The sequence below is a fragment of the Cupressus sempervirens genome, chromosome 10, assembly GCF_028749045.1.
Source record: "Cupressus sempervirens isolate cs-2001-9-10 chromosome 10, ASM2874904v1, whole genome shotgun sequence".
Classification (NCBI taxonomy): Eukaryota; Viridiplantae; Streptophyta; class Pinopsida; order Cupressales; family Cupressaceae; genus Cupressus; species Cupressus sempervirens.
Window position 1 is genome coordinate 420,582,346 of NC_143127.1, and position 18,102 is coordinate 420,600,447.

General features: G+C 35.0%; 1 protein-coding gene across 1 annotated transcript in view; it reads right to left on the minus strand.

Annotated features, from left to right (window-relative positions):
• Positions 1-14,011, minus strand: part of LOC149534496 (putative galacturonosyltransferase-like 4) — a 77,909-nt gene extending 63,898 nt beyond the window's left edge. The window contains exons 1-2 of the mRNA XM_089804094.1: positions 13,590-14,011; positions 12,136-12,266 (exon numbers count right to left, since the gene is read on the minus strand). Of these exons, the coding sequence (XP_089660220.1) occupies positions 12,136-12,266; positions 13,590-13,853 (395 nt within the window). The 5' untranslated portion in view covers positions 13,854-14,011. The remainder of the gene's footprint in view (positions 1-12,135; positions 12,267-13,589) is intronic.
• Positions 14,012-18,102: the final 4,091 nt, after the last annotated feature.

The following is an 18,102-nucleotide window of genomic DNA, read 5'->3' on the forward strand; positions in this document are numbered from 1 at the left end:
CAATGTAGGATCCTTTGTTGCAACCTTCCCCAACATGCTGTCAATAGTCTCATATATCTATCCCAGCCTAGGAGCGTTAGTATCAACATATCTAATGATATCCACAACGGGTGCTATTACAAAGCATATATATCTGCAAGATGCAAAAGAAAATTAAAATCAGAATTAGAAATTTAAATTTTAAAAGTTAGTTTGAAAATCAGCAAGCAAAAAATTAACATTAAATTTAAAAATCAACAACTCACCTCATTGTGGACTTCCAGCTCTCATCAAGGATCCTTTGCTTCACCACTTTTCCTTTAGAGGACTTAGAATTGGACTTGTTGCTTCCCAAAACCGCAGATTAAAATCCTAAAAGTCTTGCCAACTCGATGTTGGGATATCCAACCAACTATGGCCAACTTGACAGAACTGAATATTGTAATCTAAGATCCCTGCATTTTTGGCTCTGCGATTCTAGCGGGTGTACCTAATCCTGAACAAAACACCTTAGTCCAAAATCATTATAACATATCGATTTGAATATGAATGCAATGAAAGTTTCCTAAACGGAAAGGATTATAGAAAACTTTATACGTGCAAATCACAAATTAAGAACAAAAGTAAATGATTGTATAAATATGAGAGTGCTTTAAACATATAAAAAAATTATGAATTACTAAAACAAATGGATATATGAATTCTTCAAAGGAAAGGTATGAAATAATTGCCAGCATATGGATTATGAATTACGGATAACATAAAGACCAGTGCCAAAATTAAAAGGGCGATAGTGTCAGTATTATAAATTATTATGTACAACTTTATAATGTTTTATGCACATCAACTATTAATAATTTAGTAATCAAGATGTGACGGATCAAATATATGGGTGCAATTTTAAAATAGTCTAGAATGAAGTTTAACTCCTATGGTTGGGAGACAAACAAGACACAGATATAAGAACAATTAAATATTTCACCATATCTATGATGTTCGATTGTAAAATGCTATAATTGAACCTGTCCACTTATCTATCATATAAATTATTTATAGAATTTAAAAATAATTATAAAGGTCGAAACTCTATAATATTTCCAACTCTAAAGTTTTATGCAAATAAAATAAAATAAATACTTTTTACTAGTTCTGTGAAAAATTGAAATGCAATGAAGACACTCATCGTTGATGCTCAATCCACTACAGTTCAATTCCCGAATCACATATAAAAATATTTACTCAATAATCCAAAATTCACGGGCTTAGTTCAAAAATTCATTTCTTTACTAATGAACGAATATAATATATCAAAGTACATATAACTTGAATATGTAAAAATTTGTAGGAAAAATTTATCTATGAATATGAATTGTCCCCTTTATTTGATTTGTATGTTATATTTATAAGAGATTGAGAGGTGTTGGTTGCTTTTCCAAGCACCGCACCTCTTCAAATGGAGCAACTAATCTCATCTTAATAATGTATCTCATAAAGCGCATTAACCATTCTCTTAGAATAATTATCCAACAAATAGGGACAGGTATCCACGTGAGATGCTCCTAAAATGGGCTATGCCAATATTGTTGTCATCAATGAGGATGAATTGACTACACGATCACAAACGCATTCATCCTGTAGCCTTCACTTGTGTGTCTATCCTGATAGTGGTATGTGTGTTTTGTGTATTTTGCTCTCCCCTTTGGCTAGAATCTTTTCCTTCTATTCTTTTCCACGAGGATTTCTAAACTTTCTATGCAATTTGAAACACATGTGGGTAGCTTCAAATTTGTCATTTCCTAACTCCCCCTTACTCCTTTGGTATTTTAGAACCTATCATAATGATCAAAATCATAAACATATTCCTAGTTTTTGCTTTCGAGAATAATGCAAACGTCTGCAATCATTTCCTCCGAGCATATTAGATGATACGGTAGCTTATGTATTTCAAAATCTTTGACACAGGCTTTTATGCTACATTGCCAAGAGGTATTTGAATACTATTAACCTTTACTGGGAACTTTCCAAGGCTCATATGTTGCTTCTACAAGCTCCCGTTAACGTATGCATCAAACATCTGATTTCATTTGTTTTGTTGGAGGTGTTTAATCTTGTATCATCCTTCTCCTCCATGTTCGGTCTGAGACATGATCATCCATTCTTTTCCTGTGTCAAAATATCCAACACAGGACTTCATGGATTGAAGTCATGAGATGATCGTTCTAGTTACTGCCATGATTTTACATGCTTGGAATAGTAAAAGAACCAATCTGATTTGGCATCATCCCTACAACATTCATAATGTTTGCTAGAGTCAAAAGATCACTTTGTTGTGCAACAACATAGAATGTGGATACCTCTTGGATGCTTTGGTTTATAGCTTTGAAGTCTTGTACTCATTTTATCTTCATCACTTCATGACCTGTAGATATATGGTAAAGATATCCTCTAATATAGTTCCTACTTCGCATTTGTGTATCATCATGCTTGTAGATAAGAGAAACGATAATGTCCATTAAGGTCCTGCTATACTTGGGAAATGTTAGCCTATAGGGCAAAACCTCTAGAATTATGATGAACGTTGGAGAACCTTAAGGTCAGCTTCTCAAACACTTAGGCCATATGAACAACAACCTTTCATTTCCTTTCCTTTCTCGCATGATGTAACATGTGAACCACTCATTCAAACCCTTGAAATTTTTTGCAAGGAAGTAGCAGGATAGATTGCATTTGGTTGTGTTCTATCTAAATGCTTCCCGTCTCCATAAAAGGCTAGGCTTTATCCACTAATACAACATCCATCTTTCCAGATCAAGCTGCTTTTGTAGATGACACAGTGATTATAATCTCCTCGTATAATCTGCCAAAGTTCATCTTGTATCCCTAACTGATTTGACAGTAGTGACAATATTTCTTCAAATCTCGAACCTTATGTCGCAAATGGAGGCCCTAATTTTTGTAAAATTTGAGCTCCATCAAGACGATTGTCCCCACTTTGGATTCACCACCATCAATTAGAGGGCCTCATACACCTCAATCATCCTCTCCATGAAGATGAAGTATGTGCAATACCTATAGAGACAAGTATAAATTAAAATAAAGTTAAACATTAATGATTAAAAACATCACATGTAAGTTTATAACAATTATAAATAAAAATAAACTTAAAGACTAAAAGTAAAATATAATTAAAATTGACAGACCTTGTCTTGACTGGTTTGAGAAAATCCTTCTTAGAAGACCTGAATAGAGCAAGTGTAGTGTGGTGGTTGCATATTAACATTTGCACTTCTCTGGCTTTTAACACTACCTGTTTCACCCATTCAATCTTTCCCTATGTCCTTCAATGCATAAACACAACAAAGGGTCCAAAAGATGTGCCTATAAACACCCTTTATCATCAAACTGACTGATTTGCACACAGGTGCAAAATCTGTGATAATCTGTACTACACTAGTCGACCCAACCTCCTCTATGGCATCTCTCAAATTGGTGGACTGGAATTCTGCATCCTTCTTATAGATTGCTCATCTTGAGCAATCTATGGCTTTTGAAAAATAAGAATCAGCAAGAGATGTCACAATAATATTGATGAGTGGCCGATGTCTAACATCGGTCCACCCATCCATCATAATAGAGCAGCCCGTCCTAACCCAAGTGCATTTCATATCCTCAAACAACAAAGCAACCCTAGAGTACTCTTCATCTAGGATGGTGGCTCATGTAGCTTATGCTCACCAGGGGGTACAAATGAGGGATTCATATTCAATATATCTTTCACCATTTGTTTAAAATAAGTGGAACGACTTACATGATATGGTATACCATTAGCAACAAAGAATCTACCAATGGATGCCTCACACTTTTCCTTTCCTTGTGCATTAAACAAACTTTCCACTGAGCCCTGCTCCCCATTACTCATCTTCCTCTTCCCTCAAGACTCAATAGGGTTGCCACTAGTACCAATGGCAGATGACATATGCCTAGATGATTATAAGTGAATAGATAGTGATGTCACTGTCAAATTTTGCCCCTCCATTTTAGCCACTAAGTGCAATCTTTGGCATTTTAATCTCTATGCATCAATCAAGTTAGGACAAACTTTGACTCCATGGCATGCAACACCTAAAAAGTGTGACTTGACTCTTGTATAGCTGCCCCTAAAATCATCAAGATAAACATGGAAATCTTACACCCTAGTCCCTCCTATATTTTTTTTATATTTTGGCTTAGGTATGACAAATTGGATAAGAGATTTTTTCCTATTGAGAGGACCCTCTACAAAATCCTTCAGAATGATGGAAGGGCATTTAAAACAATCCATTTTAGGATCAGCTTCTTTTCTAGTCCCACTACTAGCAATATCACCCCCAACTACATTTTCCTCCTCATCACCACTACTACTAGCACTTCCACTACTACTCATTGTGCTTTGTTTTGAGATTTAAATATGCAATGAAAATATGAGCTGAAACAATGAAAAATAAATTTTAAAATCAAAATTTTCAAGCTGCAAATCTATTTATAAAACGGAAAATGGAAGCATAAAGAGTTTCATATTTGGTGCACAATAAATGATGCAGGAGCATCCTGGGTTGCATTGCTATCCTACTTGTTTCTTGTTTCTTAGTTGTTGTCGACCTACTTGTTGTTGTCAAGCTCTTAGTTGTTGTTGAGTTCCTTGTTGCTGTGGAGTTGTCTGTATGTGTTGAGTTTGTGGTTGATGCCGAGTTCATAGTGGTTGCCGAGTGTTTGTTGGTGTCGAGCTCATGTATGTGTCGAGCGTTGCCAAGTGACAATATTTTGTTCTAGTCCTTTGACCGAATTGTTTGTCCGGTTCCAGTTTGGGCTGATCTTGCATGTTAATTTCATGATTTGTATTTAATATTTGTTGAGAGTTGACTTGTGGCTTGGTTATGCATTTAATGTAAGGGTTTATTTAGTTGGTAATTTGTAATAGGCCAATTTGTAGCCGTGCAAGTATTTAAGGGGGTCTTGGGTAGAGTCTTTAGGTATCATGAAGGTAATTCGATAAGGAAGAGTCAGTAGGAGTTGGAATGTTAAGATCATCATTGAAGTCTGAATTGTAATGTTGGTTGTAACCCAGAAGGCCTTACAACTAGGCATGTATGTTGATGATTTGATGAATCAATAAAGTGTTTTTCTCTTCTATCTCCTTTGGTTGTTGTTTTTTGTGTTGTGTTTCCACTGTGCTTACTCTTGCAGGTGACTTTGGTAGCTGGATGTGCCTTTGGCCCTAGTTTCCATCGTTCTCCCTACATCAGGTGGTATTAGAGCTTGAGGTTCGTCCTTGTGGAGATTGGATCGTATAGAACCCTAAGTTGATTTGGATGTGGGGTAGCAAATTTGAGGATTTGACCTACAACTTGCAGAGGGTTACAATCTTGCAGGAACTTGATTGTAAAGATGGTTCAAGGTAGAGGAAATGCTAACAATGTCGTATTGGATACATTGAGACAAATTGTAGCTAGATTAGATGTTGTAGAAACAACCCAGAGGAGAGGCGCACATCTTGATGATGTGAGTGATGATGAAGCAGTAGCACAAAACCTTAATCCAAAACCTAAAGAAGATCAAGATGAGGCAAGATTGTTGAGAGTATTGTCTAGGGCACATTCAAAGCCTGTTGTAGAAGTTGTTTCCTATGATGGAAAATTGGACAGCAATGTTGTGTTGGATTGGATCTCTAATATGAAGAAGTTCTTTTGAGTATGAAAACACTCCTGATCATAGGAAGGTGAAAATTGCAATTACTAGGTTGAAAGGTCATGCATCACTGTGGTGGAAGCATTTGCAAACTAATAGACAAAGGAGAGGAAAGGAGAAGATCAAGACTTGGGTGAAAATGGTGAACAAAGTGAAGAACAAGTTCCTTCTTGCTGATTATCAAGTTAGCTTGTTGAGAAAGATGCAAACTTTGAGACAAAGAGACAAGGCTATGAAGGAGTATACTAAGGAATTAAATAGATTAACATCAGATCTAGACATGTGGATGATGATATGGAGAAAAATGCAAGGTACATAAATGGATTAAGATCTGGGATTCAAGATGAGAGAAGTTTTGTGAAATTGGAAAGTGTGGAGGAAGCATATCAATATGCCTTGAAAGTTGAGGAGATCTTGACAAAGAAGCATGAACAAAGACAAAGAGGTAGAGTTGGTAGATTCTAGAGAGGTAGAGGTAGATCTTATGGAGAAGGTGGCAAATCTAACCATTATGTGCAAAATAAGGGCAAATTTGAATGGAGGAATGATGATAAAGGCAAGACCGAGTGGAAAGGTGGTGATTCTTACCGAGGAGGTACTGGTTCTCACCGAGGAAGAGGTAATTCTTATTCTAGAGATGGTTTTTGTGGTAATTGTTTCAAATGTGGTAAAGAAGGGCATAGATCCTTTGAGTGTAGATCCTCTAAAAATGGGCAAGGCAACATAAATATTGTAGTTCAAGGAGACATAGAGGGTTCACCGAGTGAACTTAAGGCTGGAGAAAATCTGACAGTGAGAAGAACGTTATGTCATGAGGGAAGTGATGAGGAACCTATCCTAAGGAGAAGTCTTTTCAAGACCAGATGTAAGATGGCTGGAAAATGTTGTAAGGTGATCATTGACAGTGGAAGTTCAACAAATTTGGCATCTGAGGAGCTAGTTACAAAGTTGCAGTTGCAAATGCTGAAGAATCCTAAACCTTATCATGTCTCATGGATCAAAGATGAGCATAAGATATTGGTAAGTGAACAATGTATTGTGAAGTTCAAGATTGGACATTATTTTGATGAAGTTCTGTGTGATATTATGCCTATGGCTTGTTGTCAAATTTTGTTGGGTAGACCTTGGCAATATGATAGATATGTTATACATGATGGAAGATTGAATCAATATACTCTTTGGGTGAATGGGAGAAAGAAAATATTGTTGCCTTTGATTGAAAGTCCAGATGAGGTTAATTGTACTACTGTGAGAATTTGCATGGTTAATGGAAAGCAATTTTAAAAAGAAATGAAGAGTCAAGTTTGTTTTGTTATAATTCCTAGGAAGTTGAGTTGTACCAGTAGCAGCCGAGTGACAAAAAACAGTGGTGACTGAGTGTCAGCTTGTGATGGCTAAGCAACAAAAACTAGTAGAAGACAAGTACAGCAGAAATTGAAAATTTGCTAAATAAATATAAAGAAATTGTTGTAGAGGATATTCCTGATGATTTACCGCTAGTAAGAAGTATAAGTCATTGTATGGATCTAATTCCTGGAGCTAGTTTTCCGAATAAAGCACCATATAGGTTGACACCTATAGAGAATGAAGAACTTAACAGACAAGAGCATGAGTTGTTGGAGAAAAGTTTGAGTCCATGTGTTGTACCTACCATATTAGCACTTAAGAAGAATGGAGAATGGAGAATGTGTATTGATTCCAGAGCTATTAATAAGATCACAGTGAAATATAGGTTTCCTATGCTGAGGATGGATGACATAATTGATTGTTTGAGTGGAGCAAAGCATTCTACCTAGATTGATTTGAAGAGTGGTTATCATTAGATCAGAACCAGAGAAGGTGATGAATGGAAGACTGCTTTCAAGACAAAAAATGGTTTGTATATATGGTTGGTAATGCCTTTTGATTTGTATAATGCACCTAGCACTTTCATAAGGTTAATGAATGAGGTTCTCAAGAGATTTTGGGGAAAGTTTGTAATTGTTTATTTGGATGATATTTTGATATTTAGTAAGACTAAGGAATAATATTTTGAACATGTTAGGCAAGTAAAGCAGAGATTGAAAGAGGAGAAGTTGATGATTAATTTGAAAAAGCGTTCTTTTATAGAAGAGGAGATTGTGTATTTGGGATTTGGGATTTTAGCTATTGGTTTGAGAATGGATCCTGAGAAGGTTAAAGCAATTTTGGAATGGCCTACACTTGAGAATGTGGGTGAGGTAAGATCATATCATGGTTTGGCTAGTTTTTACAAGAAGTTTATAAAGAGTTTCAGTTTTGTTTGTAATGCTATGACTAAGGCAATGAGAGGAGACAAAAAGGATTTCAAGTGGACACATGGAGTTGATTACAATTTTGAGACTTTGAAACAAAAGGTTGCTCAGTTACCTGTATTGGCTTTGCCTGATTTCAATAAAGTATTTCAAGTTGAATGCGATACAAGTGGTAGTGCAATAGGAGCTATATTGAGTCAAGAAGGTAAACATGTTGCTATCTTTAGTGAGAAGTTGAATGATGCTAGAAGGAAGTATTTTGTGTATGATCAAGAGTTTTATGCAATTGTTCAAGCCTTGAAGAGGTGGAGACATTATTTGATTCCTAAAGAGTTTGTATTGTACACTGATCATAAAGCTTTACAATACTTTTGAAGTCAACATAAATTGAATCAGAGACATATGAAGTGGGTTGAGTACTTGTAGAGTTTCACATTTGTGATTAAGCATACAAGTGAAGTCACTAACCGAGTTGCTGATGCATTGAGCAGAAGACATTCTTTGTTGACCGAGATGAAAGTTGAAGTTCTTGGTTTTGATGAGATGAAAGAGTTGTATGATACTGACCCTGATTTTTTTGAGGCATGGAGAGAGTACAGAGTACCAAATCTATCAAATCACGAGTAAGTATGATGAGTATTTTATTCAAGAATGTATGTTGTTCAAAAGAATTCAGTTGTGTATCCCTAGAAGTGATATAAGAGTTAATTTGATTAAGGAAAAACATAGTGGTGGATTGGCAAGACATTTTGGAATTGATAAGACATTGAGTTTGTTGAAGGATAAGTATTATTGGCCATAGATGTATAAGGATGTTCAGAAATTTGTAAAGAGTTGTGGAGTTTGTCAAGTTGCAAAAGGAGTAAGTCAAGATATTGATTTGTATACACCTATTTATGTTCCTGAGAAACCTTAGAGTGACATCAGTATGGATTTTGTTCCTGGATTACCTAAGACAGCAAAGGGGTATGATTCTATATTTGTTGTTGTGGATAGATTTTCTAAGATGGCTCATTAATACCATATTAAAAAAATCAGATGTTGAGCATGTTGCTGAAATTTTCTTCAAAGAGATTGTTATATTGCATGGATTACCAAGAAGTATTATTTTTGACAGAGACAATAAGTTTGTTGGTTACTTTTGGAAGACTTGGTGGAAGAAGATGGATACTGAGTTAAAGTTTAGCTCTACATTCCATCCATAGACAGATGGATAGACAGAGATTGTGAATAGAAGCTCGGGTAATTTGCTGAGATGTTTAGTTGAAGATAAACCACATAATTTGGAATTGGTGTTGACACAAGCTGAGTTTGCATATAATAATTTTGTGAATAGTATAGGGAAAACACATTTTGAGATTTTTACTGGAATGCGGCCTAAAGGAATATCTGAATTGAGGGATGTGCTAGTGATGAAAAGAGAAGTATTGCAGGGGTAGAATTTGTTAATTTTATGGATTCTTTGCATAAGGAAGTGAAGTTGAGGTTGGAACAAAGTAATCAGAAGTATATGAAAAATATTGATCACTCTAGAAGACATCATGATGAAGAAGTTTGGACCTTGTAAGATCTTGAAGAAGTTTGATAGTGGTTATGGTTATGAAGTTGAGTTACTTGATGACATGGATATATCTCCTATATTCAATGTTTTTGATTTGTATAAGTATCATGAGTCAAATGATGAAGTTGTTTGTATCAGATGATTATCCTAAGAAGCAGATTGAAGAGGTTGAACAGATATTGAACAGAGAGTTGGTAACAGCACAAGAGGAAAGGATTACTATGAGTATTTGGTGAAGTGGAAGAACATACCAGTTGAAGATGCCTCATGGATTTCTCAACCTAAGTTGGATTTAGCTCAGGTTGTGACACTTGCATGATTCAGGAGAATCATTTCTTTCAACCCCGGTTATTTGATGCAGGAGAATCCTAGGTTGCATTGCAGTCCTGCTTGTTTCTTGTTTCTTATTAGTTGTTGTCGAGCTCCTTGTTGTTGCCAAGTTCTTTGTTGCTGCCGAGTTCTCTATTGCTACCGAGTTCGTAGTTGCTGCCGAGTTCGTGGTTAATGTTGAGTTCTTTGTGGTTGTCAAGTTCGTGTTGGTGTCGAGTGCTTGTTGGTGCTAAGCTCGTGTATGTCCCAAGCATTGTCCAGTGATAGTATTTTGTTCTAGTCCTTCTTTGACTGAGTTGTCTGTGTTTTGTTCTAGTTTGGGCCGACCTTGCACGTTAATTTCGTGATTTGTGTTTAATATTTGTTGAGAGCTAACTTGTGGCTTGGTTAAGCATTTAATGTAAGGGTTTATTTAGTTGGTAATTTGTATCAGGCTGACTTGTGGTTGTGCAAGTATTTAAGGGGGTCTTGGGTAGTCTTTAGGTATCATGAAGGTAGTTTGATAAGGAAGAGTCAGTAGGAGTTGGAATGTGAAGATCATCATTGAAGTCTGATTTGTAATGTTGGTCGTAACCCAGAAAGCCTTACAGTTGAGCATGTACGTTGATGATTTGATGAATCAATAAAGTGTTTTTCTCTTTCTATCTCCTTTGGTTGTTGTTCTTTGTGTTGTGTTTCCACTGTGTTTACTCTTGCAAGTGATTTTGGTAGTTGGGTGTGCCTTTGGCCCTAGTTTCCATCATTCTCCCTATGTCAATAAAGGAAGCTCAAATCCCTACTCAAGTCTCGAAAGCAAAAAAATCACCTCCTCTTCTTGCAAAATGAAAACCCCAGCCAGCTGCAACACACTCCAACTTCAAAAGCAAAACCAAACAAATGACAAAACAACCATATTGTGGTCTATTTTTTTACCTTTTTAGGGCATTTGGAGGGGTGGGACCCACCTGGGCAACCGAGTTAGAAGTAAAAAAATTAGGTTTTTTTGTTTTTGCTTTGCAAAACTCGAGGACAGTCGGACCTCCCCAGTACAATCGAGGGACATCTATACATCCTCTTTTCGTCCCAGGGACAGCTTGTCGTCCTCTTTTTTTCTCCCAAACATCCCCAAGTACTAGGGACATCTCCTGCAATTTTTGCCAATCTGGGGACGGCAAGGGGATGTCCCATACTTGTCCCCCCTATCTCGAGATGTCCCTGTCCCGGAAACCTTGGCTTTTCGAGTGGGGACGCATCCCCGAGGTACGTAGCTTTGAAACAATAAAATCACCATGGATGTAACTAATGATTATCCTTTTTAAAGCTTGAACTTAGGCATGCTCTGCTTATTTTTGGGCCCAAGATAAAATTTTGGATATTTGGCGCACACAAACGAGGCAAAATACTAGCCACATCACATGTACTCTTACTCCACAAGTGACATTAGTTAATATGAGAATTTTTTGAAAATTTGGACCAAATTTAATACCAAGGCAACAATACGCATCGAGGGTTCTTGACTTTTGTCCACACAACAAGTCTCCAAACATCTCCTAGCATAGAATATCCTAATAATTTATAAGGGATTTCTGCGGTGCTAGAAGTGTTTAGATTGAGTCCAAGATGAGCGTACAGTCTGGGTCAGTGTACTTGATGCAGCGGATAAAAACCTCCTTTCTCTCCCTTAGCAAAATCTCTTAAAAAAAACACAGACTGATTCCCATGTATAAGCACCACAACAAATCCTTGCTACTGATAAAATAAACAAACAGATAAAAATATGTTAATCAAAACAAAAAATGTGGAAAGAATCCATATTCATCAATCCCAAATGCATCAGGGAAGACTATGGTCGAGTAGATAAATAGTGGCATTCTGACAGCCTTTTTTATTCATCAAAATACTTCTGAAGTTTCCACACAGCAACATACACTAAACTCTGGCCTAAAAACCCAGGCAGCAAGAAATACTAATCCTGCCAAAACCCTTCCCTCCACAAAAGCCAAAATCTCCTCAGAAAGGATTGGCAATTACAATTGTCCTCCATATGCATGTTGAAAATATCAAAATTCAACATTTAGACAAGTCTCAAATTACAAATTGCACATTAATTAATTCGGTTTGGACTGTTTCTTGAGATTTGCTCCATCTTTTAGCTCCAATGACAGATCATTGCAAGTAATGTAATGAAAGCATCATCATATTTTATAAGCGCTTCATTGAAATTTTTGCCTTATAAATGATATTGCAGAATGAAATAAATGGGAGCCAGTATATGTTCAAAGACGGTACCTGGAGTTAAGTATAGTAGAATTCACAATAACTGCTACAGGTCGAATATCCAAATCATCTATCCAAGTAAATATATTAACAATTCGAAGCACTTCAGTGTGTGTTGAAACATTTGTTGATATCTCATTTGCCTGCAAGCCCCATTCCAACGGAATTCAAAAGTGGTTAGATTGTAAAAAGTGATTGGCATGTATAATACCAAAATTGAAAGTTCACTTAAAGAATCTTTTCAGTTTTACTTGATTTTTTTCTGATTTTGCGTTTAACAAACTACATTCACTTTATAGTTTGACAACTTTAAATACTTGGGGGCATAAACATGCAAAGGTTGATTCAAAAACTTATAGTAGATAGTTTTGAAAGATTTTTATAATTCTACTTTTGCTGTAGTAAAGCAAGGTATATTAGATAAATTCAAATAAATGCATTCCATTACTTCGTAGATAATTAATACTCAAAAAGCATGGCACAACTACCAAGAAATCCTTCTGAAAAGAGAGAAGTTACTTATAATACTAACAAATGACAAGGCATAAGCACAACTTTTGGCAAATATGCCTCCTGCATGACTACATTTTGTAATGAAATGCAATATTTTAATGACCTATTGTTATTTGGTCAGTTGATTGAGGTTTTCAATGGACCCTCCGCTCCAATTGTGCCACACACCCAACTTGTGGCACCACAATTGACAGCACCATAGCCTAACAGCCAATGGTCCAAGCAGCAGACCACTAGTGGTACAGGACTCGAGAGCCCACTGACCTTGAAGGGTCTTGAATCGGGTTGAGTGCTGAAACAACGCCACCCAAAAGCAACGAACTATGCCCTCAACGGCATTATTGTAATGCATTCCTACCCTAGCAAAACAGGGGACGAAAGGGGGTAGTCATCAACAGAACTTAAACATGACTACCATAGAATTGCAATGAGCTAAGAAAGATGACACAATTTTTATCTACATATGTCATCTCGATTGCAGCATGCTAGACTCTGCCAAAACAAGACAAGTTCATTTTTCCTGAAACATATGATGATTCTAGTTGCACTTCCTTGCAGAACCAATAACCGATCGTATGATCAGTGCTTACTACTCTAAATCCATTAACCAATCTACGATCAAAGCTCACTACTCTAAACTCACAAATTAACATACCAAGAGTTAACAACAAAGTCGTTGAAATTGGATTGTGAAGAAATGATGACAGAATCGCCAATAAGAGCGCAACCAAGGTTCAGTTCCCCTCCGAGGCTATGCTCTATTATATTAGTTTAGAAATCCTAAAATTATAATTTCAGGTCAAGCTTATCCCACACAATGTTACAGAAACACAGCCGCACCTTGGATTTTAAAATAAGAAAAAATTTTAAAGCAACTAAAATTACTGCCACCATTTTGATTTGCTGGTGAAATTCTTTCTAATAATCGAATTTAATGGCACGAGAACTGTTACCGTTTCAGGGTTAGAAACGAAAGGTTTCCACTGGCGATGAGGATCAAAAGGATGGCGGTAATGAGTGGCGGGTAATACTAACTGCAACGAAAAGAAGAGGAGAATAAAGGCAAGAGATAAAAAGGGGGCAAAGCCCCAGGCCTTTGGGGGAGCGTCAATGTCAATATGCAGAGGTGCTCCCGAAGATGAGGCGTTGGAATTGCTACTATTTTTCTTCCTCCTGCTCGCTCCTCCTCCGCTTAAATGGAAATTAAATTCCGACATATTTTGCAGGTTTGATTATATACGTGGGGAAGGGGAAACGCTGACAAAGCTCCGGGATAAGAGATACTATTTGCAGAAGCTTTGGTCGTTTGCACTGCGCTTTACTGGTTCAGAGACGTTTGACTTCGTCTGAAATAAACTTGTTTTTGTCGTCATACATATTTTTTAAAACGTAAAGAAAGTTTATGCTTTTATATTTTTTAATTATTAATAATACATTTATATTTTTTCCCTCTAAAATATAAATTGGCTTTTTAGTTCGTGATTCTTCATTTAAACAGTTATTAATCCGTAATTTTCCACCCAATGGATTCAATGTATCAATTTTATTTTCGACATACATAATGTAGAAGTTGCATATTTTTTATGTGTATTATTGATGAAAAATGTTTTGTCCTTGTCTAATTGGTTTTGGGAAGCTCATTTTAAGGGAGGTGGCTATCCTTCCTACAAATTGCACCATTGACTAAATTCCAAAACAACTAAAAAAAATGATTTTTTTTCAAATTTTTAGCATTTGATCTTTATGATATCTATATCTTGTGATAAAAAACAACAAAATTTTTGAGAAAATTTCATTGTGTTTTCGTGAATCTGAAAAAGACTAATCTTTAACATTTTTTTGTCTTTGGTGCATTTTGTCTGGAGATTAGCCAGTGCCCATTTTAAGGGTGCAAAAGTCTATAAAATTAATAACGAGCAGTTGATTTTTTCATCTTTTACATGGAGGTGGGCGGTCTTGGTGGACTACACACATACAAATAATAAATTACTTGGACAGCTAGACAACATCCTTCCCCACAAGCTCTCCATTCTATTTCTAGCATAAATTAGCTTTTCTTAAAATGGGTTTCATCAAGCAAGATGTTGTCTTCTATGGCTTGTCTCCAACTTATCTTACCTTCTATGATTTGTCTCTAACTTATCTTGCTTTGTTTTAGAACTAATGTGATTTTCCCTCTTCTGCTTGTGCCATGTTGGTAAAAGTTGACCAAATGTTATGTGTTACAGTGTCCTTTTAAATTAAACTTCATGCTTATGGGTATCTCCAAAAGAAATCAGACTACTTTGATGGTCCAATATTTGCAATATTGTAAATTTCTTTAACCTTTGTCACATTCTTGTTTCAGTATTCTGGTCTATGGAAAGTAACATATCTGACAATGTATCACACCATTACTTCCCTCTATTTTCATGGTGGTCAGTGAAATTTTAAGGTTTTCTTAAAATTCAGATATAGAAAGTACATCAAGCCTTGCAATCTCCATTTCCATATCTTTGCAAAAATGTTGGCAACATATAGCAATCAAACCCTCCTTTATAGGCTTTCCCAATCTAGCTCACTCATTGATCTTAAAACACAATGTGTTTTCCTTGGAAAGGCTTTGAAAATGATTTTGTTCTTTATAACATTAGGTTTTTAAAAATATTTTAGTGATGATTATTGCTTGTTTCATAAAAATTGTAGTTCCAATCTTCATTCTATGAGATTTCTTTCAATTGTAGATTATTTTTTGTTAAAATAGAGTATTCTTGAGCTTTTCTTGATTGCAAAGACTGAATTTCTATTTTCTATTGGAAATATATTGCTCTTAAGTTCTACTTTCTTGCATTGTTTGGACCAAAGTAGCTAGGGATATATGTACAAAAATGTGCAGAAAGAACAAAAAAATTGGAAGTACTAGGAAACTACAGTCATAAAGAAAGCCCAAAAGGGGGGGGTGGAGGTGTGATAAAGATAATTCATACAAACAAGAATTTTAACATAAAAAATGGTTTTTGATCTCTTGAATGTGTGTTAAGTGAAGGGAGGTGTTCTTTTTTAGTCTGTATTAAAACAAAAACAGACTATTACTGGAGAAGTATACAATCTATAAAAGTGAAGGGAGGTGTTCTTTTATGGTATATATTTAAACAAAAATAGACTAACTATTATTGGAGAAGTGTAGAATCTATTAAGAATAAATATTGCTAAATTGTAATTGAAACAAAGATATATATTGGTATAGAATGATTAGTCAGAAATCTAACTAAATAGTTGTTATATTATAATTTTTAACTCTTTTTTATACATTTAACGTGATATGTCAAAAAGTCAAACACCAACTTGATTGCTTATATATCCATACTTTTGTTTGTTTTCTAATAGTTTAGAAATTCATTGTTTAAAGATTTTAATAGCCAAATGTCTTTCCTTAAACAATGTGTATAAGGGTGAAATGTTTTTTACTTTTGATTATTTCTAGTAGATGTTCATTGCAAAGTGGAAACCTAATATTAAATTAATGTGGTTGAAGTTTAACTGGTTTAAGAATTTCACTGTTATTATACTTTCCAACATTTGAATTTTCATTTCCAAGTTCGTACCATAATTCTAGTTTGAAAGAGTGAAAGTACAATATTGGTATTCTAGATTGCTAACTTGACTTTCGCTTTAAAAGTTTGAAATATTCAGTCATATCCATACCCTACTAACAATTTAATGATATCTGTACTTCTAAAATTTGAATTGTGATTATTATTCTAGTAAGAAAAATGTAAATTTTAATTCATATTTTGAAGAGAGTAAAATATGAGGATTCATATTTAGTAATTGACAAAGGTGATTTGTTGTTTATCAAATTTATTTTGTCTTACCAAATATAGATGTAAGATTTGAACCCTGATAAACCAACTCAAAGAATTGAAAATTTGAGGTACATAATTGTGCTTTCCACCTTAGTAATTGTGCTACTTCGGTTTCCAAATAAGAATGAAATGAAATGTAGTGCTAATTCAGTGTTTCTTTTTAAAATAGATCTTTATTTGTTGAACTTAAAATGTTTATTCTATGTATTTTGAAACAAGAATGAAGTGAATGGTAGTACTAATCCAGTAATTCTTTTTGAAATATATATTTATAAGAATTTCATGCAAACTATGCATGCCTAATTTTGTGTATTTGTTGCTCTTGTTTCATAATGGAATTTATTGTTTCTAAAATAAAATACAATAAAGGGAAATCTCTGATATTACTTCTTCAAAAGAGGAAATTAGAAAAGGCCCTTATTTTTTGTGCACTATTGTTTTCTACATATGACATTTCATAATAGGGTTTGGCATTATATTATTGGTATCTTCAAAGTACAATGGAGAGAACATGACTAGTTCTATACCCAGTCCTAATCTTAGAAAAATTGTATTTGTTGATAGATGTTGTAGCTGAAGCATTTGATTGACCACAATCCAAAATTCACTTTATTATATTTAGGTTATTAGCTTTTGTTAAAATTTATATTGCATGAACAACATTGTTATAATTAAATGAAGCATGCCTTTCTCCAACTTGTATATGTTCTCATTCAAAGGCATATAAATGGATGGAGTATGTTGCTTTTAAAAGCAGTCACATTCGCATCTTCCTCCACACCTATATCCAATCTTGAAACCTTTTCATCCACACATCAAACTTGTACCATCTTCGGTAGGAATTTGGTTGTCGTACAACTCTTGTTTTAGTTGTTATTAGTTCTATTTCTATTTGAAAATTATTTCTCTACTTATTTTTAGCATTTAAATACTAATTGTATTGTTTAAAATATTTCATTGTAAATTATTCTTAATATTTAAATTATTTATTTAAATAATACTAAAGATCTATCTTATGGATATGTGGATGGAATGTGAGGAGGAGAAGCTATGAATGATATTTCTTGGTTTTTGCAGACATGGTGGTTTCAATTACAAAGCAATAGAAATCCCTCAATGGCCCTTCGATCACAATGACCAATTGAGCTACAACATGAAGCCTATGCAACCAACATTTAACAAAATGTGAAAACTCAATATAGCAGATTGTTGGAATGGGTGACAAGTGTAAAATGGACATTAAAATTTTGGGCAAGGAAAATCAGTTGAATATCTACTTAGGATCGAACAAGGTTTTGATTTCAAATGGATAGAGAAGAAGCTTTGGAAGCAAAAATGTGCAATCATGGATGGGGATGAAAATAAGGCTCCTAACGAGGCAACTAATTTGGACATTGGACATGCCATAGACATCATAACTTTGCTAATCAACAATTTTGAATGGAACATAGATGTTAGTTACCAAAAACATAGTGCTTTTTCTCTCAAATGTGCAGGACCATAGCCATCTTTTGACAAGATTAAAACCTAATCCGAATGATATCTATGAAAGGATTTATATCTTAAGACCCTCACAAATGGTTTCTTTCTAGTCATCTACTCTACTAGATCTAGTAAGGAA